General features: G+C 32.9%; 1 protein-coding gene across 1 annotated transcript in view; it reads left to right on the top strand.

Annotated features, from left to right (window-relative positions):
* The first annotated feature begins 17,890 nt into the window (after positions 1-17,890).
* The window catches only part of LOC145247348 (vasoactive intestinal polypeptide receptor-like), a 489,053-nt gene continuing 485,014 nt past the window's right edge, over positions 17,891-21,929 (top strand). Inside the window, exon 1 of the mRNA XM_080109023.1 lies at positions 17,891-18,395. Coding sequence (XP_079965149.1) covers positions 18,285-18,395 — 111 coding nt within the window. The 5' untranslated portion in view covers positions 17,891-18,284. The remainder of the gene's footprint in view (positions 18,396-21,929) is intronic.

Raw genomic sequence — 21,929 nt, forward strand, 5'->3', positions numbered from 1 at the left:
AGTCTTATTTTATTCATTTCGAAAATGTTTCAAAGTTAAACAAATAAAGACTGTTTTGTTTGAATGTTCATCAAGACGTCAGGAGGTAAAAGTTTATCTTTATAAAAGTCATGGCTTCCTCTTGAAAATTGAACGGCGAAGTATACAACTATTTTTCTAAAATAAATACGGGAAATATCTTGGTGTTATCAGGAACGCTTTGATATTATATTTAAAACGTATGCAAGAATGGAAACTGTGATTTTTTTTTAAATTCGATTTTCACCCCAAACAAGGCAAGTGCAACTTTGAATTAGCGGCTACTATCGGGGACAAAATTTGCGGGGGCATTATGAAGGAAGATGAGTAGAAAGATGTTTCAAAGACTTGCAGTTTTGGGGAAGAAACTATTGGAGTATAATGCTTTCTTTAACCTAGGGATATTTACTGTAAAGGGGTGGGACTTAGTTGCTTGTCGGGTTTGTCGGGGTTAGTTACGTCGAGGAAGCACAAGTGCTTGCAGTTCATCAGAACATTCACCATTAAAGTATTTGTAGAACAGGCAGAGGGATGCAACATTTCGTCGATGGGACAGAGGCTGAAGCCTAGATGATAGTTCAGGACCTATCAGGTTGGCGACTCTCTTTTGAACCCTGTCCAGGACTGAGAGACAAGCAGCAGATGCACCAGCCCAAATGTGACAACAGTACTCCATACATGGGCGAATGGTGGTCTTATAGAGGTGCAGGATACTTTCAAGCGTAAGTAATTTTCTGACACGGTAGAGAGAGCCCACCTTCTTTGCAGCAGCGTTGGCAATGCTCTCAATGTATATATTCCAGTTTATGTTCCCTGTAAACGTTAGGCCGAGGAGTTTAAAAGAAGTACTTTCAGGTAATGTGTTCTTGGCCATTGCTATTGGTGGTAGAGAAGGTTTCTTGTAGTTATTGAAGGAAACAAGCTTAGTGTTAGCAGCATTGAATGTGACCAACCATTTTTGTCCCCATTCCACTACGGATTGGAGGTCATCCTCTAGTGTTTCTGTCATTTCCTTGGATATGTGTTCATTTGTTTACCCTTCATGCCTGTTATAGGGGGTGGTGTCATCGGCAAATATACCCATCTCAAAAACAATTTTCTCAGTGAGGTCATTTATGAATATCAGCAATAATAAAGGTTCAAGGATAGACCCTCTGGGGGTACTCCCGCATTTATATCATATTGTTTAGATGTATGACCGTCGAGGACAACTTGAATTTTTCTCTTACTTAAGTAGATTTAATTACATTATGTGTTCTTCCAGTGATACCATATGATGTAATTTTCCTTAGAAGACCATCGTGCTATACCCTGTCAAAAGCCTTAGATTTATCAAGCGCTACCGCTCCATCCTCCCCTGTTTTGTCCAGTGAACGGTATATACGTTCAGAGATTACAGTTAAGATATCTGCAGTTGAACAGGCTTGCCTGAATACATATTGTTTGTCAGTCAGGAGTTTAGCAGCTGTTAGGTGTTGGACTAGGTCTTGGACTAGGGTTTGGACTAAGGACTCAACTATTTTGGCGAAAAGTGGGAGGAGGCTAATGGGGCGATAATTTAGTGGGTCACTTCTTTCACCAGAATTCTTGAAGACTGGTACCACAGAAGCGGTTTTCCAGCAGTCGGGAAAGCAAAATTCGTTAAGCCATTTATTGTAAGGTTTCGAGAGAACTGGAGCAACCTCAGCATAGAAATTTTTATTAGCACAACCGGGATGCGATCTGGTCTACACGCTTTTGAGGTGTCTCAGTTTTTTATGATACCATGCATCTGAGAAGGAATGATTTTCAAATCGTCTAGTGTGGCGTCTGTCCGCAAAGGAAAGTCAGGGAAGGAGTAGTGTGACGGGTCCTGTGTGGAGTTTGAGGCAAGCCGACTAGCAATTAGCTTAGCCGTGTCGGTTGCTGTGCAAGCAACCTCATGAGTGTTTGATAGTGGGGGAATCGTTGACTTCCCATTATTTACTACACTGTTGTAGATTTTCCAAAAATCACGGGTTCCTAATTTCTGTGCTTTGATACGTTTTCTGGTGGTTTCAGTGTAATCTGTCGTAGCTGTCGCTATTACTCTCTTACAAGTATTTCTGGTTTCTATATACTGCTGTCTGTTTGAACTGGACTTATGTCGATTGAATCTGAGGAACGCATTTTGCCTTTGAGCAATGGCAGCTGCACAAGCGTAGGTAAACCATTGGGGAGAGTGGGGATCGCTATAGAATTTCCGTGCAGGAACATGTGCCTCAATTGCAGTTTTAAACCATTCAGTGGTCTCATTTGCACACTGTTCAGCTGGAAGAGAAAATATACTTTGCCATGGAGCATCCCTGATGAGTTCCCTGGTGGCTTCCCTCTCAGCGTTTTTGTAATACCTCGTTGTTTTCAGTAGTGGGTCGTCCGTTTTAGGGCGAGAATTTAGGGAGATTTCTACCATTATCACAGCGTGATCAGCATTCCCGAGTGGGCTGTGGGCATTTGTTGTACAATCATTAGGAACTATTGTCAGAAATAGATCTAGAAGTGAGGCATGTTGATCTTGCTGGTCTGGGGAAACGTGTCAGAAATGTAACCAACTGAAATAGGGAATGAGATATAGAGAAGTTATGTGTTGTGCTACCAGCTACGTCTGTGTGATTGGCGAATCCCAGCCAGTTACTGTCACTAAATACATGTACTTGTGCGCTAGTATCGAGAGAGAGAGAGAGTGCTATATCTATGTTGTCAGTGACTTTGTTTATTAGGGTACAATCCTGGATTGAGGGAGAGCGGTAGAGAAAATACAAGTAGCTAATATTATGCTGCAGTACATAAAGGCCTGGTCGTCTTATTCTAGTTTTATTTCTTAAGTCAGAGGGAGGGGGTTACGAATATAGACGCAAAACCCATGCATATGTCTGGCCGAGTCCCTACGGCAGAGTAGGAGATAACCAGGCATGTTAAAGTGGTTAGAGGGAATGGAGAAGTTAAGGTTAGTTTTACTTAATGCTAAGATATCCGGGATGTTTACAAGGAGAAATGGTTCAACATTATCCAAGTCAGTTCTAAGCCACGGATATTCATAAATGCAAGCCTCAAGGGAGGAGGATGGTTTTCTTTGAGTTTAAACGTAAGTTTTGCTTGAGGTGTAATTTCATTTAATTTAATTAAAAGTTTCAGTTAGGGTGAGGGAGTGAGGGGTGCTGGAGAAGTGGTTGCGCAGAATATCAGACATGCAGCACAAGTAGACCATCAGCTGTCCTCACCCACAAGAGTGTGGCCTCAGGACAGCCCGCCGGGGATGAGTGCAGGGTCCCTTTCAATGCGCGACATGGCACTGCAAACATCCCGATATACAACTGTTGATGGAGCAGCCGCTCTAAGCGCCACCAAAGAGTAAGAGTTCCTGTAGTATCTGTCGGAAACAGCAGCCAGGAAACTGTCCATCTGGTACTCTAAATCCATTAGGCAAAGCCAGCCCAGTCCAACTGCACCGACATATATGGTACTGAAACACCCCCACAGTGTCCAGTTAAGGAGGATGGAATGTGGCGGGAGCGGGGAAAAACAGCGTTCATTGCCCTAGTAAGGAAAAAAGGTCAATTGTTTGTTATGAGGTACCAGAAGGAAATAGCTGCTCCCTGACAAGTTGTGTCAATTAAATAAATAAGAAACGTAAATACTTATTCTAACAAGCAAGATTTAATTTCTTTGTACGAGTCGATGCGTATTAGCACGGCTAATATATTTGTCAGTAAGTAGCACAAAGCTTTATCGGTGACTTTAGATGATTCTAACCTCTTAAACAGTTTGAAATGTGAGTAAAGAAAAAAAAACATGATACTTTAGACATATTGGTGTCGCTGTAGAGGCTAAATTTAATAAAAAGTAATTTGTTTTTCTACTACTTTATTTAATGTAAAAAAGTTTTAACATCACAAAACTGCCCATGAAAATTCATTTCTGATTAATTTTGAGAAAAATGTTGTTTTTAAACTTAAATTAATGTAACAAAGCTTTAGTATTATACTACTTCATTTAATCTAACAAAGTTTTAACATTAAAAAATGCCCTGGAAAAGTCACTTCTTATTAATTACATAAATGATCTGGAGTTATCTGAATAATTAAAAAATGCCCTGAATTCCGATTTATTACAGAAATGCTCCGGATAATTCACATCTAATTAATTGCAAAATGCCCAGGAAAAGTCACTTCTGATTAATTATAAAAATTTCCTATAGAAATCCCTTCAGATTAATAACAAAATGCCCTGGAACAGTCACTACTGATTTATTACATAATGCCCTGGATAAGTAACTTCTGATTAATTACAAAATACTCTAAGAAAATTCACTCATAATTAATTACAAAAGATGCGCTGGAAAAGCCACTTTTGACAAATTACTAAATGTCTCGGAATACTAACCTCTGACTAATCAATTTTCCAAGGAATAAAAATTCTCTGGAATATTCACTCCGTATTAATTACAAAAAACACTGAAAAAGTCACTTCTGATTTATTACATAAATGAACTTGAATATCACTTTTGATCAATAATAAAATGCGTTAGAATAGTCACCTTCGATTTATTACAAGATACCTTAAAAATTAACTTCTTATTAATTAGAAAAATGCATTTTAAAAGTCACTTTTAATTAATTACAAAATGCCTTGGTAAGGTCACTTCTGATTAATTGTAAGAAAAAGGTTTCGTTTATTAACTCCTATATTTAATGTTATAAATATTTGACATAACAAAAATGCACTGGAAAAGTCACTTTAACAAATTGTAAGAAAAAGTGTTTGTTTTAATGTAACAAAGTTTTAAGACGACAAAATTGCTCTGGAAAAGTCACTTCTGGTGAATTGTGCGAAAAGAAAAAGATTTGTTTGTCAAGTACTTTATTTATGTAACAGAGAGAGATAGAGAGAGGGGGAGAGAGAGAGGGGGCAACATATTCAACATTACAGCATTTTAAAGGAGGGATTGGAAAACATTATTCCAAATAATTCGTTCGTGCACTTTGCCAGGAACAATAATAATTTCGGATGGCTGAGCAGCATGTGCTGGATTGAAAACCTTTGATAATGGAATTTATTTGCATACCACAGTTGTCCATGTATGGTGGGTGCAGATCCAAATAATAAGTTATTTATTTGTAGTTCCTTTGTCAGTGCAGATCACAATACTGACAATTATTTTTATTGTTATCCAGTGTCTGGTGGATGCAGATGACAATACGAACAAGTTAGTTATTGCAAGCCAGTGTTTAGTCGGTGCAAATCATATTATTAATAAGTAAGTTATTGCTAACCAATTCAATTTTATTAGATTTCGAAAAAGATGACTGTCACATGATGCTGCGAAATCAGGATAAAATCAGAACAATTCAACAAATTGATGCAATTGTATCAGCAAATATATCAGTACCTGATCATCCAGAGCTTTATGACTTAGTTTAGTCGTTAATGGTACATAGTTGAGCCTCATTGTAATTGTTTAATTATATTAGTTTCTTACTGATTTGTGTTTTTAAATTTTCGGCTAATGTGAAATTTCCACGAATTCTGTTAGTGAACTATTAATGTTAACAGATATCATAATTATGCTTTTATGGTCGTTGAGTTCTTTTTTTTTCTTTTCCATTGATTCTTACGCTGACCAATATTCATTGTAAACATTTCTAGGCTACCATACAATCGGCCCAAAACTGATAAGCACCACTGTGTGCAACGGCATTCCGCATTAAAGAGAATGTAACTAAAATAAACAATAATTTTATTGTGGGGAGAAGACACCAAGGGTATGGAAATGGATTACGGTGAAATGGCCAATTAATATCACTTAATTCTATAAGATACAAATTAATTCAATCACTAAATAATCTTCCAGAAATATACGCTTGTGTGACCTTTCAGCGTGTGCCTTACACGCCCTTGACCCCTGATCGCGGCCCAGTTATGATCTGCACCCTGGTCGGTACAGTTATAATATGTCGACTGGGCAACCAGGTCTGCCAACCGTTAGTACGTCGCGTCACCCAGTGAGTTCTTCGTTAAGGCGTTGGGGATTCTTCTCGGATGCTCGGTCCTCAAGGCCTGTCCTCCGTGGATCGTCTAGTTATCCTGGGTGTTCGTTGACGGATACGGTGTCACAAATGGCAAATAACGAAATATCCACAGATGTGACCTTGCATGTGTGACCTTAACCGTGGTCACATTTGGCAAATAAAGAATGTACATATATACGGATCAACGCACATCAGCAACAAAACTCCGGAGGTTAGTTAATATAATATATATTTCGGAAATTCATAAAAGAAGTATTTACAGCATATCCATAGAGTTGACAATTAATTCAAGCAAGCAGTTAGTTCTACAACTGAGCTTCTGTTGTTGAAATACCTGGTCGGTATTGCGGACTTTGCGTAATTCTTGTTAAGTGATCGACACGTTATAAGCGTTGAGTTATCAGGCAACAAGCAAGGGGGAGAGAGAGAGAGAGAGAGAGAGAGGTGATTCTGCTGAGACTTATCTCTCTTTTCTTCTGACTCTTACTCTTTTCCTGTTCTGACTTAATCTTTGATTTTTCATTTCTTTTATAATACAATTATGGAATGATGACGATACCCATGTTCGTCATCGACCAATCAAATTGCTTGATTATAATTCGACGGGGCCTTTTCTCATTGGTTGATTATACTTCGACAGGGCCCTTTTTCATTGGTCCATTTCCAAAATTGGATTGACTCCTCCCTTAATTAACGCCCAACTTACACATTGTATTAATTAACTCCTCCCTGGCTTACTAATGGAATTTCCCCCTATCCAGGAAAATTATTTTTCCTTTGACTTAAAGCAAATCACGCGATTTTATTTGTTTTAAAATTATCTATTGATCTCACTTTTCGCTTTGATAATTCAAAGGAATTTTAGTTTATCTTTGAATTAAGTTCTGGTTGTCGGCCATTTTATTATATCAGACATTTTGTTTACGTCAAAAGACCAAGAATGCATTTGTCGCTTTGAACTTATCGGACAACACATGTTCCCATCCGAACAAAAATACTTCATAAATTCCCTTTTTTCGTTCGACCTGATTCACCAAATGACAATTCTCGATACGTTATTTTATTGTTTTGAAATTTCGGACAATTCATTTTTTTTCCTCTTCTTTGTTCTAAACACAATCCCGAGTCACTGCGTGTGTTTCTCTTAGATCAAAAACAACCTGACTTTTCAACTTGTCAAATTCCCAGGTCAACTTTTTGGCTCATAGTTTTGCCAATTGCGGGTGTGAAATCCCCACCCCTCCGGCTACTGTTCCACTATGATTCCGGCCCTTGGAGATCAAACGCCTGTGTATTTTGGCTAACATATTTTATGCATTCTTTTTCGCTTTTGAAGTCTAGAATGTAATTTAACTTTTCACTACAAAGGCACTCTTGCCGCCGCCATTTCAACAACAGACTTAGCTCAGAATTTATTCACAAATAAAAATTAATAATAATTTTTTTTCAACCCGATCATCGTCCGGGAACAAAAAATTACTTTTAACTAAAAGAAACGTCACATCAACCCTACAGGTCTGATGTGGCCTCTCTTTAATGTTACACTTGCATAAAAGTAATTATCGAGGTTTTCGTACATTGCTAGCAACACTTCTTTGAAGATGCGTTCGTACTAACGATAAAAATACTGCCACAGACTTGGATATTTCTAATGAATAACACTAAATTAGAATACAAACTGTTTTAAGTATGAGGTTGACAAGAATGTTCTTGCGGAATTTTTATTTCAAATAATGTATTTTCAAATAATTGTTATATATCATTTTCAAATAAGTAATTGTTATATATCATTTTCAAATGAGTAATTGTTATATGTCATTTTCAAATAAGTAATTGTTATATGTCATTTTCAAATAAGTAATTGTTATATGTCATTTTCAAATAAGTAATTGTTATATATCATTTTTAAATAAGTAATTTTTATATATCATTTTCAAATAAGTAATTGTTATATGTCATTTTCAAATAAGTAATTGTTATCATTTTAAAGAACATTTTTCCTTCTATCTACTCATTTAAATTACGATCGGTTTAAAACTATTTTGTCTTTTTTTATAACATTTAATACAAGATAGATAAAAGCAAATTCGTACAATTTTCTTATTTTAATTCAAGCTAGGCTGAAAAGGTTCTGAAACAGCTCGCGATATCAATAAAGCGTTTTGCCGAGAAAGCACTGCTGAAGGCACGGCAAACTGGTGGTTTAAGAAATTTCATGGTGGCAACGAGAGTCGCGAGAAAAGGTGGGTTCTTTACAAGTCAGCTCAGCTCATTGGTTAGACGCCGACAAAGCTCCACAACACTTTCCGAATCCAGAGTTACACGAAAGAAGTTCATGCTGACTGCTTGGTGGTCTGCGGCCAGTCTCAGTCATTAAAGTTTATAGGATACAGGTGAATCCATTACGGCGGTGAACAAATGGATGAACTGCGTCAGACACTTCGATAACAACACAGAAAACGAAAAAGGCCCGATTCTCCTCCACGACAATGCCCTACCGCACGTTGCTAAATCGACCCTGCAGAAGTTGAACGACAGTTTGCCTTATCCGCCATATTCTCTACTACGACACACTGCCTTATCCGCCATATTCTCCAGTCCTCTTACCTACCGACTACTACTTTTTCAAGCATCTCAACAACATTCTACGTGAGAAATGCTTCAAAAACCTAAGCTATATCAAAAACGCCTATAGTTATTTTATCGCCACTAAAACGCTAGACTTTTACGTTACTTGCATAATTACACTTATTTTGCGTTTGCAAAAGTTTGTTAATCCTGATTGTGCTTATTCGCCCAATAAAATTTTGTCTGGGCCAAGATATGTTCATCTGAATTTAAAAGTTAAAAATCACAAGAACTTTCTTGCAAACCTGATTAAGTAATCATCGGACACTTAGTGTCATTTTTGTATAACATTAGGTATGTTTACACCGCACAACCAGTACTGCAAAGCATCTAAAACTAACAGTGGTATGACAAGAGCACGTTCGAAATGAATGTCACTGTTTAGAAGACAATTCAAGCATCGTACTCGGCTGCTGAATTTTAAACTTTAATTCAAGCCATTATATATCAAATAATTTTATAAACTCAATAGTATGTTGAAGTAGCCCATTTTTCAATCAAATCGATTGATTGCCTGCTCTTATTGTGGACTCATCCCGATGCACATAGAAAAAGCTTCATATGCCTTTCGCAGTGACTAAGTTACCAATATATTATAGTATCTATCACACTGTAGAGAACTTACTGTTGATTTTATAAAATTATTTAGCCAAAGAGAAAAATGCAAAAGTCAATTATTATCCTTCAATTGTACTCTAAACACAGACATTCATTTCGAACGCACTCTTGTAATATCAAAGAACCTACTGTTGATTTGATATGCATGGTATTACTGCTTGTGCGGTGATAAAGAGTCTATCTCCATTATTACGTCCTTAGTTCGGTATCTCTTTCGGTTGAGATTTGATTTTTCTACTGTGTTATTTTTTCGCTACGGCAAACATTGTGATAAATAAAAAATAAGTCTAACGTCAAAATAGTTCAAATAAACATTTTGATACATAATTGTATTTATATAATTTGGGCAATATCTAGTAAAAATAGCATAAATAATTTAAAATATTTTCCTTTCATTCAGAATTTTCTGATGTTCATAATTATATCCAAAACCGTCGAAGTTATTTTTTATTTTATATTGTAAAAAGCTTCAGATTCACAAATGTTATTGATATAAGAAATTACAGACAATCTTTATTTTGTTTTCCGCCGGAAGCTAATCAATTCGAGCCACAAACGTTTTAACTGGGCTGACGTATCTATTTGATAGTCAGGAACCTGAACTTTGGATTAACAACTAAGGAGGCTGTCCTATCAACATGTGCAAAGAGTACTGTATTGCAATTTGGATCAAGTAGTAGCTTCTGGTGGGGCTTCTCGATGCCATATTAGTGGACAATTTTTACAGCTTTACCTTATGAGCCACAAGAAAATACATATTTCTTTGCTTCTTTTTCTTTCTACCCAGCTCTAATAGTGTATGTCGACCTGTTCCACAAATCCCAAAAGTCCATAATGAAAAATCTCTGGAAAAAAATACACGAGTAAACGCAGGACTCCAATTTTCAACGTACAACCTCCACTGTCTCCTTCTCCAACATAAGGGGTCTACGTTTCAACCTTCCAGATGTTGAAACCCAATTACAGGAGACTAAACCAGACCTATTATTCCTAAGCGAAACTAGCATTGGGTCAACATGATTCCTTAGATGAGTTTGTAATTAAAGGATACTCTAACCCATCATCAAAATCTGACCCCAGATCGCCATGAGCATATAATATTTGCCTACATTAGAGATGCTTTCCATGCCGTATGGACATCTCCGAAGAAGACTCTACATTACCCTATTTGTGCTTTCAAGTTGCACTTCCACTTTCTAACACCACTGCGTTTATATTTGCCCTCTATCGTCACAATAACAGCAGAGTTAGTATCTTTAAGAGTATATCTGAAAAAAATGACTGCATCCTGTTTGTTCATCCTTCGGCTAACATTCACATGTAGAAACTTCAATGTTCAATGTGGAATGGTTAGCCCACTCAAACAAGACAGATGATGAGAGGAGGTTTTGTCACGCTTTTACGATTGTTTATGTCCTAACTCAAATAGCTCATGAACTCACTCGTGTGCCCGACACTGACGGTCAGTATGCAAGTCTCCTAGACCTTTTTCACATTAGCCCTGAGTTATGTTTATCTTCTGTTCTGTCTCCACTGGGATCTTCCGACCACTTGACTGCATCAGTTAAGATAAAAATGAAATGTAATAAGTCCTCAGACGTACCTCTCCATCGTAAAGTATATCGATACTCTATGTTTGAATGGGATAACTTCCGTACATTTATATCAGATCTAACTCTCCCTTCCATGTTAAAAAGAATGGGTCATCCATAGTATCAGACCCCGAAAAAAATTCCAGCAAAAACCTAACAGCCAGCTGTGGTTCTCTCCAGAATGTGCTGCTGCCATTACGCACAGAAATCACTTTTCCCATTGCTTCCAACTTAATAGATGTACTAAAGCCATTTCAGCACTGTCAGCAACTACTGTAAAAGAGTAGTAAAGAACACGAGAGAGTTGTATGATCAGTCCGTTTAGTTCAAAGTAGCTGTGTAGCGGATTGGTTTCCACTAATTTTGGCAAATAGCAAACAGGGTCCCAAACAGTAGCATGTGCTCTATTGCAACCATCACCAATAGACCTGAGGTAATCTCGTCAGCATCGGACAAAGCCAAACTCTTTGCCAAGAATTTTGCAGCTTATTCTATCCCATGCGTCAAGGCAACCAACCTCCGTATTTTCTCCTGTATCAGAAAACACACTATGTGACATACAAATATCTGTGCGTGATGTTGCCTAGCTAATCCCAAAACATTGATCCCACTAAAGCAACTGGCTCTGACAACATTCCAATTATAGTGCCGAGAAAGCGTTAACCAGAACTAACTCCTATACTTAAAAATCTGTTTAAGCGTTGTTTTAGGGAGAATTGCTTCTCAAAACCGTGGAAAACCTCATCAGTATCCTCGTGTAATAGCCAATTTGATTTTAATGAAATTGTCTACTCCTTTTGCTAATATTAGATAGTAGGCGGTGCTATAGTATGAGACTTTTCAATTAGTAATAGTAAAAACAAGCAGTGTCTTCCATTATTGCAAAAACATGTGGCTAGGCTATTCATTCATTGAGGAATGCGTTTATTCTGAGAATATCAAGCGAACATAGATCACAAATTGACTAAAAGTTTTTATAATATCAATAATTTTAATGTCTTTTTTGTCATTTTTGATAAAAATGTGTAAAAAAATAGGTGAATAAATTAGTGTATAACTAAATGCAATTTAGTATGGTTTATGGAGAATAAATTATATATAATAGTCTAAAACTATAGTAAAATGTAGCAATAGGTATGACTAAGTACAATATATTATTTTATCATGAACGTTAGTGATAAATTATTAAGTAGTATGAGGCATTGCTTATTATAAGTGATTTTATTTTAATATACAGATTGGCAATATCATGAAATTGCAGTAAAATCATAAAAAGTAAATTATATAACTTATACAAATGTCTTGAATAACTATTTAGCTATAGAGTTGAATACAATTCATCCTTCATTAGAATGCCGTTTAACTGTACTTTACGTTTAAAATAGTGTATAACAAAGTACAATTGATTAATATGGTGATTGACAAAATCCTTTACACAACGAAAAATCTTAAACAGTAAATTGTATAGCTAAATAAAATTGATCCACAATACCGCAGATTAGTTTTAAATAGCAGAACACATTGCTAAATACAATACATCAAATTTTGTATTGAGAAGAGACAATACAGTGAAACTGCAATAAAGTTTTAGAGAAGTGTATATCTTAAAACAATGTTTTATTACGAGAATCGGCAAGGTTGTACAACTATTGTAAAATGTGAAGCGATATATTGTCGTATCACTAACTATGATGCTCGATAAACGGTAAAATGCAGTAAATATTAAGCAGAATTGTATATTATACAGTACATTTTATTATCTTTTATTTGAAAGAGAGGCAATTCTGTGAAATGACTGTAAAGTGTTAAAGTCTAAAGCGTAAATTGCATAAAAGACTGAGATAGAGAATAACAGAGAGATGAGGAGAGAGAGTATGAAAATTCTACAGAATGTATAGCAAAAACAAAAACAAAGAATAAAGCGAAGAAAACTGATAGAAAACACTAAAGTCAATAAAACATTTTATCAATCTTCCGAGCAGGAACAAGTATACATTTTTAGAAATTTAAGCAAAGTAGAATTTTATTGCAAAGTACATGGTAGAATAAAAACTCAATACACGAACTACTTGGAATCAAATATTGATTTTCAAGCTCAAATATTACCGATGACAAACTCCGACCAGCGTTATTTTTTATGTGAATAGACAACATCTTTCACACAAAAGAATGTCTGTGAATACGTTATAGAGATGCGTTCCTGTTTATAACGCTAATAATTGAAACGAAAACTTACTACATGGTTCCTGGTGATCGCCTATCCATAAAAAGTGTGTATACATATTATTTGGATTCTTCAAACTACCATTCAAATCGTGAGTGTTATTTGAACAATGTTTCGGTTGATGTAACCTCCGCTCTTCTTAAGATGGATATTGTCAAATACAAGAATTTTTCTAAGGTCATACCCATGTTTTCAAGATTTTGTATTAACGTTCTAATTAAAAATAAAAGCGTCAAACAAAACTAACGATTAGAGAAACGATTTTAAAAACAGTTATGATAAAACCAGACTAAATTCAATTAGATTCATTAGTAAATTCTAATTCGTTTTCATTTTCGTGAATACATATTCGCATGTTCAATTAAAGAGATACATTTTCATTTTCATATTAATATTTTTATATATTTATTGTCTTAATTAATAATGCAAGACAAAAGGAAAAAAGAGTATTATTAATTAAAATCTATTTTTTTTAAGATTTATTCACGCTAAATTAAAACATTAAATCAAGTTCGATAACTTATTTTTAGAAAATATAAAAGAGGTATCTCTCTTAGAATGTTGAAAATTCAGTACCAAATATCTTAAAAGATGCACAAATTACTAGATTTAAAATAATTAGATTTAGAATAAGCCACTTATAATATAGAATTTTCTCAATCATATTTTAATCTACTTTATTACTATTTATATCTAGATCTAGCTATATGTCGATATATATATATATTTATCGATATATATATATGTATATATATATATAATATTTATTATTTGTTTATAATTAATGGTGCTCATATAATTTCACATTTTAGATTTAATTTCACCCAGCATATGCGCTGATTCTTAAAGCCGTCTTACTCTCTACCGTCCTTCTCTGATTATAATTTTTACTTCGTTGCATCATTTTCTTTTTCCCGCCATATGTGCTCAGCCATATCCGATTTTTCAATCTTTCCACGTATTACGGCTTTTCGATGTCCCTTTTACCTTACATCTGGTGGATGACATGTTTCACTTTTGTATAACTTTCCACATTTACATGAAATCCCTGACAAACACTTCTTGGTTATGATTCTTTCCGTTGTTGTCTTGACTCAAAGTTTTTCTGGGGTATCGAATCGCCCTGAAACCTGTCTTAATATTACATGGATTACATCGTTGAAGTTTTTCAGATATCTTTTCTTGATATGTATTTCAGATATGTATTTCAGAATATCTTTTCAGATATGTATTTCAGATATGTATTTCAGATATCTTTTCTTGATATGTATTTTTCTTATTATGTGTTATTTTTCTTATTATTGTATCATTTTTCTTATTATTGTGTTATTTTTCTTATTATTGTATTCGGTGTTGTAGGCAACGAGCGATTCCTTTCTTTACATTATGTGGATGGTTGGAATTGAAGTTTAGATACTGTCCAGTAAAAGTTAGCTTTCGACATACGAACGACTTAAACCCCTGACCAGTGATTTCAAAACAGGTCAACATTTCCATTATATTATCAATTCGGATGCAAGTGCGCTCCTTCAGTAAAGTATCTGCAGCCAGTCTCTCCCATATCAAACCCAGTCTTGTCAGTATCTACTTTCGTGAACAGACTCACTACATCTAGAAACACTCTCTGGTTGGAATGAATGGGAGCCTTGTTATTTATTTTTAAAAGGGAGCTGAATTCTTGTCGTACGATGGGGATTTGTGACAACTCCTTTTAGTTTCCAAAGTCTGATTCTTTTTTACAATAATGCAGTCACCATATTCTATTGCATCTACCAATTTGGGGGGAATATTCTGCTCTATCCATTAACACCGTGGCATTGTCTTTACTGCTGATAGTCTTATGATACCGTTATCACGGGGTGAAAGATGGGCATGTTGTTTTACGTCCTTAGCTTTCAGATTTTTTCAAGTTTTTTTTTTAAGCGAGATTTTAAATCTTTAACAGGTGATATATACAGGTATTTTGGATGCAGGCACTTTCATCAGTCAGTGATATTCCTATCAAGAAGGGGGCGAGGGCATTTGATGTTTTGGTCTGTAATTAGTGTTTATTCTACCATGTTGTGAATTGTGGATGTTGTGAATTCTGTCTCGGAAGAGTTCATGCCTTACTCGGCATGCAATCCTTTGTAGAATAGCCTCTAACTGACGTGGTTTCATGGTTAAACCTGATACCATTAGCTTAAGATCCCGGCATCAGCATAGGAATATAAGTGTCTTTTTTCACGAAATCATTTTTCATTTTGAAGATTAATTACTATTTACAGAAACAAAAACAGGTTTTAGTTTTCTAAACTTTTTACTGGACATTTCGATTCAGTCATAATTGATGTAACAAGAGTCTTCTTAACCCCGAAATTCCGTGAAAATTCTCGAGTTTGAAAGAAAGATTTCGAAATTCAACAAAACGATTCTCGAATTTAACAAGATACATCTGAAAAGGTCATAGGTTACTTCGACCGAAACATTGTGTAAAATAACACTTAAGATGAGAACCGTAATTCGATGAATTAAAAAATACGTACAATATGCATCTGAAAATTTCAGAACTATATATGCATATACATAGAAAAAAATACATGGAATAAAAATATTTACATGGAATAAAAACTATTTACACGGAATAAAAATATTTACATGGAATAAAACTATTTACACGGAATAAAAATATTTACATAGAATAAAGATATTTACATGGAATAAAAATATTTACGTAGAATAAAAATATTTACACGGAATAAAAATATTTACACGGAATAAAAATATTTACATGGAATAAAAATATTTACGTAGAATAAAAATATTTACATGGAATAAAAATATTTACGTAGAATAAAAATATTTACATAGAATAAAATATTTACATAGTTTACTGGAGTTCTGCAGATCTCATTAATCTCATGTCTTTATGTAATTAATATTTTATTTCTGTATCCCATGTTTTAATTATTTTAGCAAATATGAAAAATGTGTATACGATCTTCATTTACTTTCCCTATTCAGGGTCAAGGTTAGACACACTCTGCATTGATTAAAATTAAAAAGTTCTTTAATCAAGGAGGATTTTCCCTCCTTTTACTAAAAACAAAAAAAGCATATAGTACTTTTGCTATCAGCTAGAATGCCAAACATGTCTATAGAGTCGTTTTTAATAATAAAATATAGCACTGCTTATATGTGTTTATCTAGTTTAAAGCAATTTTCTCAAATTCCAATTTTAAAGTAAATTACTAGCAGGGATAGTTGACGTTGTCTGGGATTAAATGAAGATCAACCAATTTTCTACCTTCCCATACATTTTTGTTATCAAATTCCATGAAATTGACCATTTTTTTTTAATCACTTAGTTCCCTGCTCTAATTGCGGCATATCGGGGGCAGGTTCCATATGCTTCCTCACTGTGACATAATCTACAATACGCTATAGTCTATATTGCAATATAGAGAGTCTGCTGTTGATTTTAAAAAATTATTTTTACCAACTAGCTACATTTAAGGTTTAAAATGTAAACGTAACGTGTTCAATTGTGCTCTAAAAAGATACTTCTCTTTCGAACGTGCCACAGTCTTGTTAAAGAATTAACTGTTTATTTTATAAAATTTGCTTTGCATAAACACGTGAATTAAAGTTAAACGAACAAAATTCAAGTATCATGCTTCGATTGTGCTCTAAAAAGAAAGATTATTTCAGAAGGACCCCTGTCTTATAAATGGATCTACAGTTGATTTTACGGGTCAAGCTTTTCTGTTTGTGCGGTGATAAAACTTCTTTCTTTAATCGAACTTTTCAATCATCGAGTGTCGATATTTATCAGATGTATTCTGATAGAAAACCTACGTAAGAACACTCCCAGATACATCAATTACCTTCATGTGAAATGTCAGAAAAAATCGGCCCAGCTGTTTTCGAGTCAATAGGAAACGAACTTACACCCACGCACAAAGTTCCTTTTATATAATAGTAGAGAAGAGGTTTTGATCTTTCATTTACAACTTGTATTGATTATCAAATTTAAAATTCGTAAATAAATGCTGATTATTAGTGATTTGAAGACAGATTGGTTTATTTACAAATTGCGGCCCTTTCATGGGGATCTTATTTTCAGAGAACGCGGTCATAGAGATTGCCTTTTGCAAACCTTGTAAACTCACTGTGATCTTATGCATGGAGACATAATAAAGAGATATAGGTGTAATCGAGACAAAATATACCGGTTGCATACTGAGGCCAATTTAAAGATTACAAAGTATACTTACCTACTACGACCAGCATACCTACCTACATAGCAGAGAAGTTTTAGACATTGCGTCGATTTATAGTAGGAAATATGGATACCCTAAATAGAGGAACACTTTTGATAGGTGCAAATTTTTTATCGATAGGAACGATTCAAGCGACTGACGATAAATTACCCCTAACCCTAACCCATGGTGGAAGTAATGCGTAGGAGTATGACCTTACTGGACCACACTTCATGTCTATCCATACCCGATGCCAAAATGGGCCTTCAGTTCTTAACAACATCATAAAAAAAGCGTATTCTTTCACGTAAAACACGCACTTCATGCTCGAAAGAGCAACTGTGGAAGATGTAGGGAGGGGGATGCTCTGCTCTACTCCGACTACTATTTCAGGCACCATCGTTTAATGATGGGTTGTTTTTTTTTTTTACTTCTACTGTAACCTCAGCCATGACTATTAACGCTACGACTCCGTTTACTATTGTATCGTGAATTTCCTTCGACACTCTCTTCTTTGGTTTCAGTCATTCGCGGCCTGCGCATACAAGCACGCAGTGGTTGTTCAACTGCCTAAAACTTATATTCACTTTAAACCGTTTCCACTAAAGCGACATCTCGGCAAATAAGTAGCGTTTTAAAATAACGCACACACAGCATAAATGCCGAGAAAAATAAAAAAAAGAACATTATCATTCTAATAAATAATAAAACAGTTTCTCATCTGTAAAAAAAAAAAAACGTAAAGCAAAAAAATGTAAGAAAAATATATAACAACACAACAATAAATAAAGCCACGTGGAAGTAGTAATTTGGATTCAGTTCTGAAGATAAAAAATATAAAGATAAGAGAGAAAAAAGAAAAAAAGTTAGAATTTTTATCTCTTCTTGGAATTTGTTTTGGTGAATAGAAAAGAAAATGTTCCCGATTTTCAATATGGACTATCAACGTAATGGAATCCAGCGGATAATCACCCTGCTTATTACCACTCAATTGTTTTCCGCTATACAGTTCCAGGGAGTTCAGTGCGTAAGTAATTATTATTATTATTATTATTATTATTATTATTATTATTATTATTATAAATTTCAACTACACTTTCAGTTACATGATAAAACTTCTGAACGAAACAGTAATTTTCCAGAAGTTATTTTCTAACTTAAATATTTATGACTTTCAATCATCCATTCTTTTACATATGTACTCCCTTAATATGTGTGACCAGATCAGTTTCCGTTTACTTTGCATATTTCCAGTGTACATGTATATACAAAACACAGTATATATATATATATATATATATATATATATATATATATATGTGTGTGTGTGTGTGTGTGTGTGTGTGTATGTGTGTGTATGTGTGTTTGTGTCTGTGTAAATATGTACATATTAATATATATATATAAGTATATATATGCATATGTAAAGATTTATATATGTGTGTATATATGTATATGAATCTACAGAAATACTTATGAAATTTATATATATATATATATATATATATATATATATATATATATATATATACATGCATTTATAGATACATACATCTATAAATTTTGTATACATATACATAGATTTACATATATATATACATATACATCTACATAAGGCGTAAACAAAACATATATATATATATATATATATATATATATATATATATATATATATATATTCATATGATTATTAGGGCTAGGACAACAGCATATTCTTTTCGTTGTTTTGACTCTCCAATGTGTATCCGTTGATATCTTATATGCTTTTATATGAAGTGACGTGGTTCTCAGTTTATTAACTCGATCTAACTGTGTCGGATATATACTCGAAAGTCCAAGAGATGAAAAGAATATTCTGTTCTCATAGCACTTAAAATTTATATATATATATATATATATATATATATATATATATATATATATATATATATATATATATATATAGGTATGTATGAATGTGCATATAATATATGTATAAATATATTATATATATATATATATAGGTATGTATGAATGTGCATATATATGTATAAACATATTATATATATATATATATATATATATATAATGTGTATATATATATATATATATATATATATATAAATATAGATGAGCTCATGGAGAACCTATGTACATATATATAAAAGAATATATGTACAATTATATATAGATATAGATATATATGCACATATAGATAGATATATATATGTATTTATAAGTTTATATGTATATATATATATAAATATGATTATATATATATGTATGTATGTATATATATATATATATATATATATATATATTGTAATTCAGCTCTTGCAAGACAGCAGTACCATTATTTTATACTGTCACACACACACATGCACACACACACACATACACGCATATATATAAATTCTCAGAAATAGTCATTTAGACAGGCATGCCCTTACATAATAAAGATATCGCCGAATACGCGCAGATAAATTAATCTTTGTCTATTTTTTATGTAACATATTTTATAATAAATAAAATGTAAAGTAAACGATGAATCAATATAAATATTATGTTCACATTTCTTAACTTTTAGGATTAGTATTTCTCAAGTAATACAAATTTTACATTTTTTCAATACATTATGTTAGAAAGTTTTGTGAAATGCTATGCTTTATTAAAAACAAAAAGAAAGAAATATAACAAAATAATTAATATATCTCTTTCTCTCTCTATGTCTCTATCTTCATATATATATATATATATATGTGTGTGTGTGTGTGTGTGTGTGTGTGTGTTTGGCTACATTTATGTATAGACATTTATATACATATATACATGCATTTATATATATATGTATATTTGTCTACTTCATAAAACCTGACGAATTCTCACGAGGATGAAATGATGAATATTCCGTGTAGCTTACTTGCAATATATATTTTCATAACTTATTACATATATATATATGTATATATATACATACATACATACATACAGAGGCATATATAAACATATATGGCCCTATATATGTTAACATATGTAGTATAACTACGATCGTATATATGCATGTCGAAATGTATACGCACCTAATTATGCACATACATATGTTTGTATTTATATAGCTCCTATACAGCATACACATTTATATATATGCATATATATATATATATATATATATATATATATATATATATATATATATAACTGAATTCATACTAACTATTCAACTCCAACAAGAATATATGTTTAGTGTAATATTTCTGTTTTAAATTCGAGCGTATTTAAACTTTAAGAATCGATTTTGTATCTGGAAAACACTGGCATGCGTGAACAAACATATTTCTCCCTTTTTTACTCTTAATATATCTCTCTCGTTCTCTCTCTCGTTCTCTCTCTCTCTCTTTATATATATATATATATATATATATATATATATATATATATATATATATATATATATATATAGTCTAAAGAAGCCTTGAATAAAATAAATGCATAAATAAAAATAAAGGATGATATATATATATATATAATTCTTTTTTCTTATCATATGAATATCTGCGTGATATATATATATAGTGTATATATATATATATAATTTTTATTTATATAGACAAGTAGAGAGATAGATTATAACTAATAATACATACTTAATATACACCATATCTATTTATACAGAAATACATATATTTATATATTTAAATATATATTTAAATATATATTTAAATATATAAATATATGTATATCCGTATATGTATATATATACATATACATTTATACAAGGTGTAAACACAAACATATATATTGGCGTGTACAGATATAGATGCACATATTTAAATATATATATATATACTTATATATCTTATACATATATACATATATAGTACAAATATATATGAAGTTATTAAAACATATATACATATCTATACAGTGTATATATATATATATATATATATATATATATATATATATATATATATATACAGATACATATATAGTTATATATATGGGTTGAATGAGGATCAACAAATATTCTAATCTTCATATTTTTATTGTCATTGAAGTCGGTGATATCATCCATTTATTTAATCAAATCGATTGAGTGGCTTATCTGGTTAAGGATCTACCACATACCTCCGCGCAGTAACTAAATCTACAATACGTCTTTATCATGCCGTTGGATGTTTTCTCTTATATTAATCAATACATTTTTATCAATACATAACGCTGTAGAGAATCTACTGGTGATGTTATACAAGTATCTGTGAATAAAGCTTAAAAAGAAATGTCAAGTTTATTGTTCTGTTTTGCTCTTAACAGAAACATTCATTTCGAACGCATCTGTCTTATCGAAGAACCAACTGTTGAGTTTATGTAATTATTTATACATAATACATGAATAAAAGTTAAACTTACAAAAATTAAGTATCATGGTTTAATTGTGCTTTAAAAGTACATTTATTTCAAAGGCTCCCCAGTCTTTAAAAAGCATGTTAATTTTATACGCTGGACCTTTCTGTTTGTGGGGCGATAAAATTTCTCGAATGCAATTGTTATGTTGTATATAAGTTTTAATTTTGCTCAAAAT

This window comes from Euprymna scolopes, chromosome 25 (assembly GCF_053919585.1).
Source record: "Euprymna scolopes isolate OS-2025 chromosome 25, ASM5391958v1, whole genome shotgun sequence".
NCBI lineage: Eukaryota > Metazoa > Mollusca > Cephalopoda > Sepiida > Sepiolidae > Euprymna > Euprymna scolopes.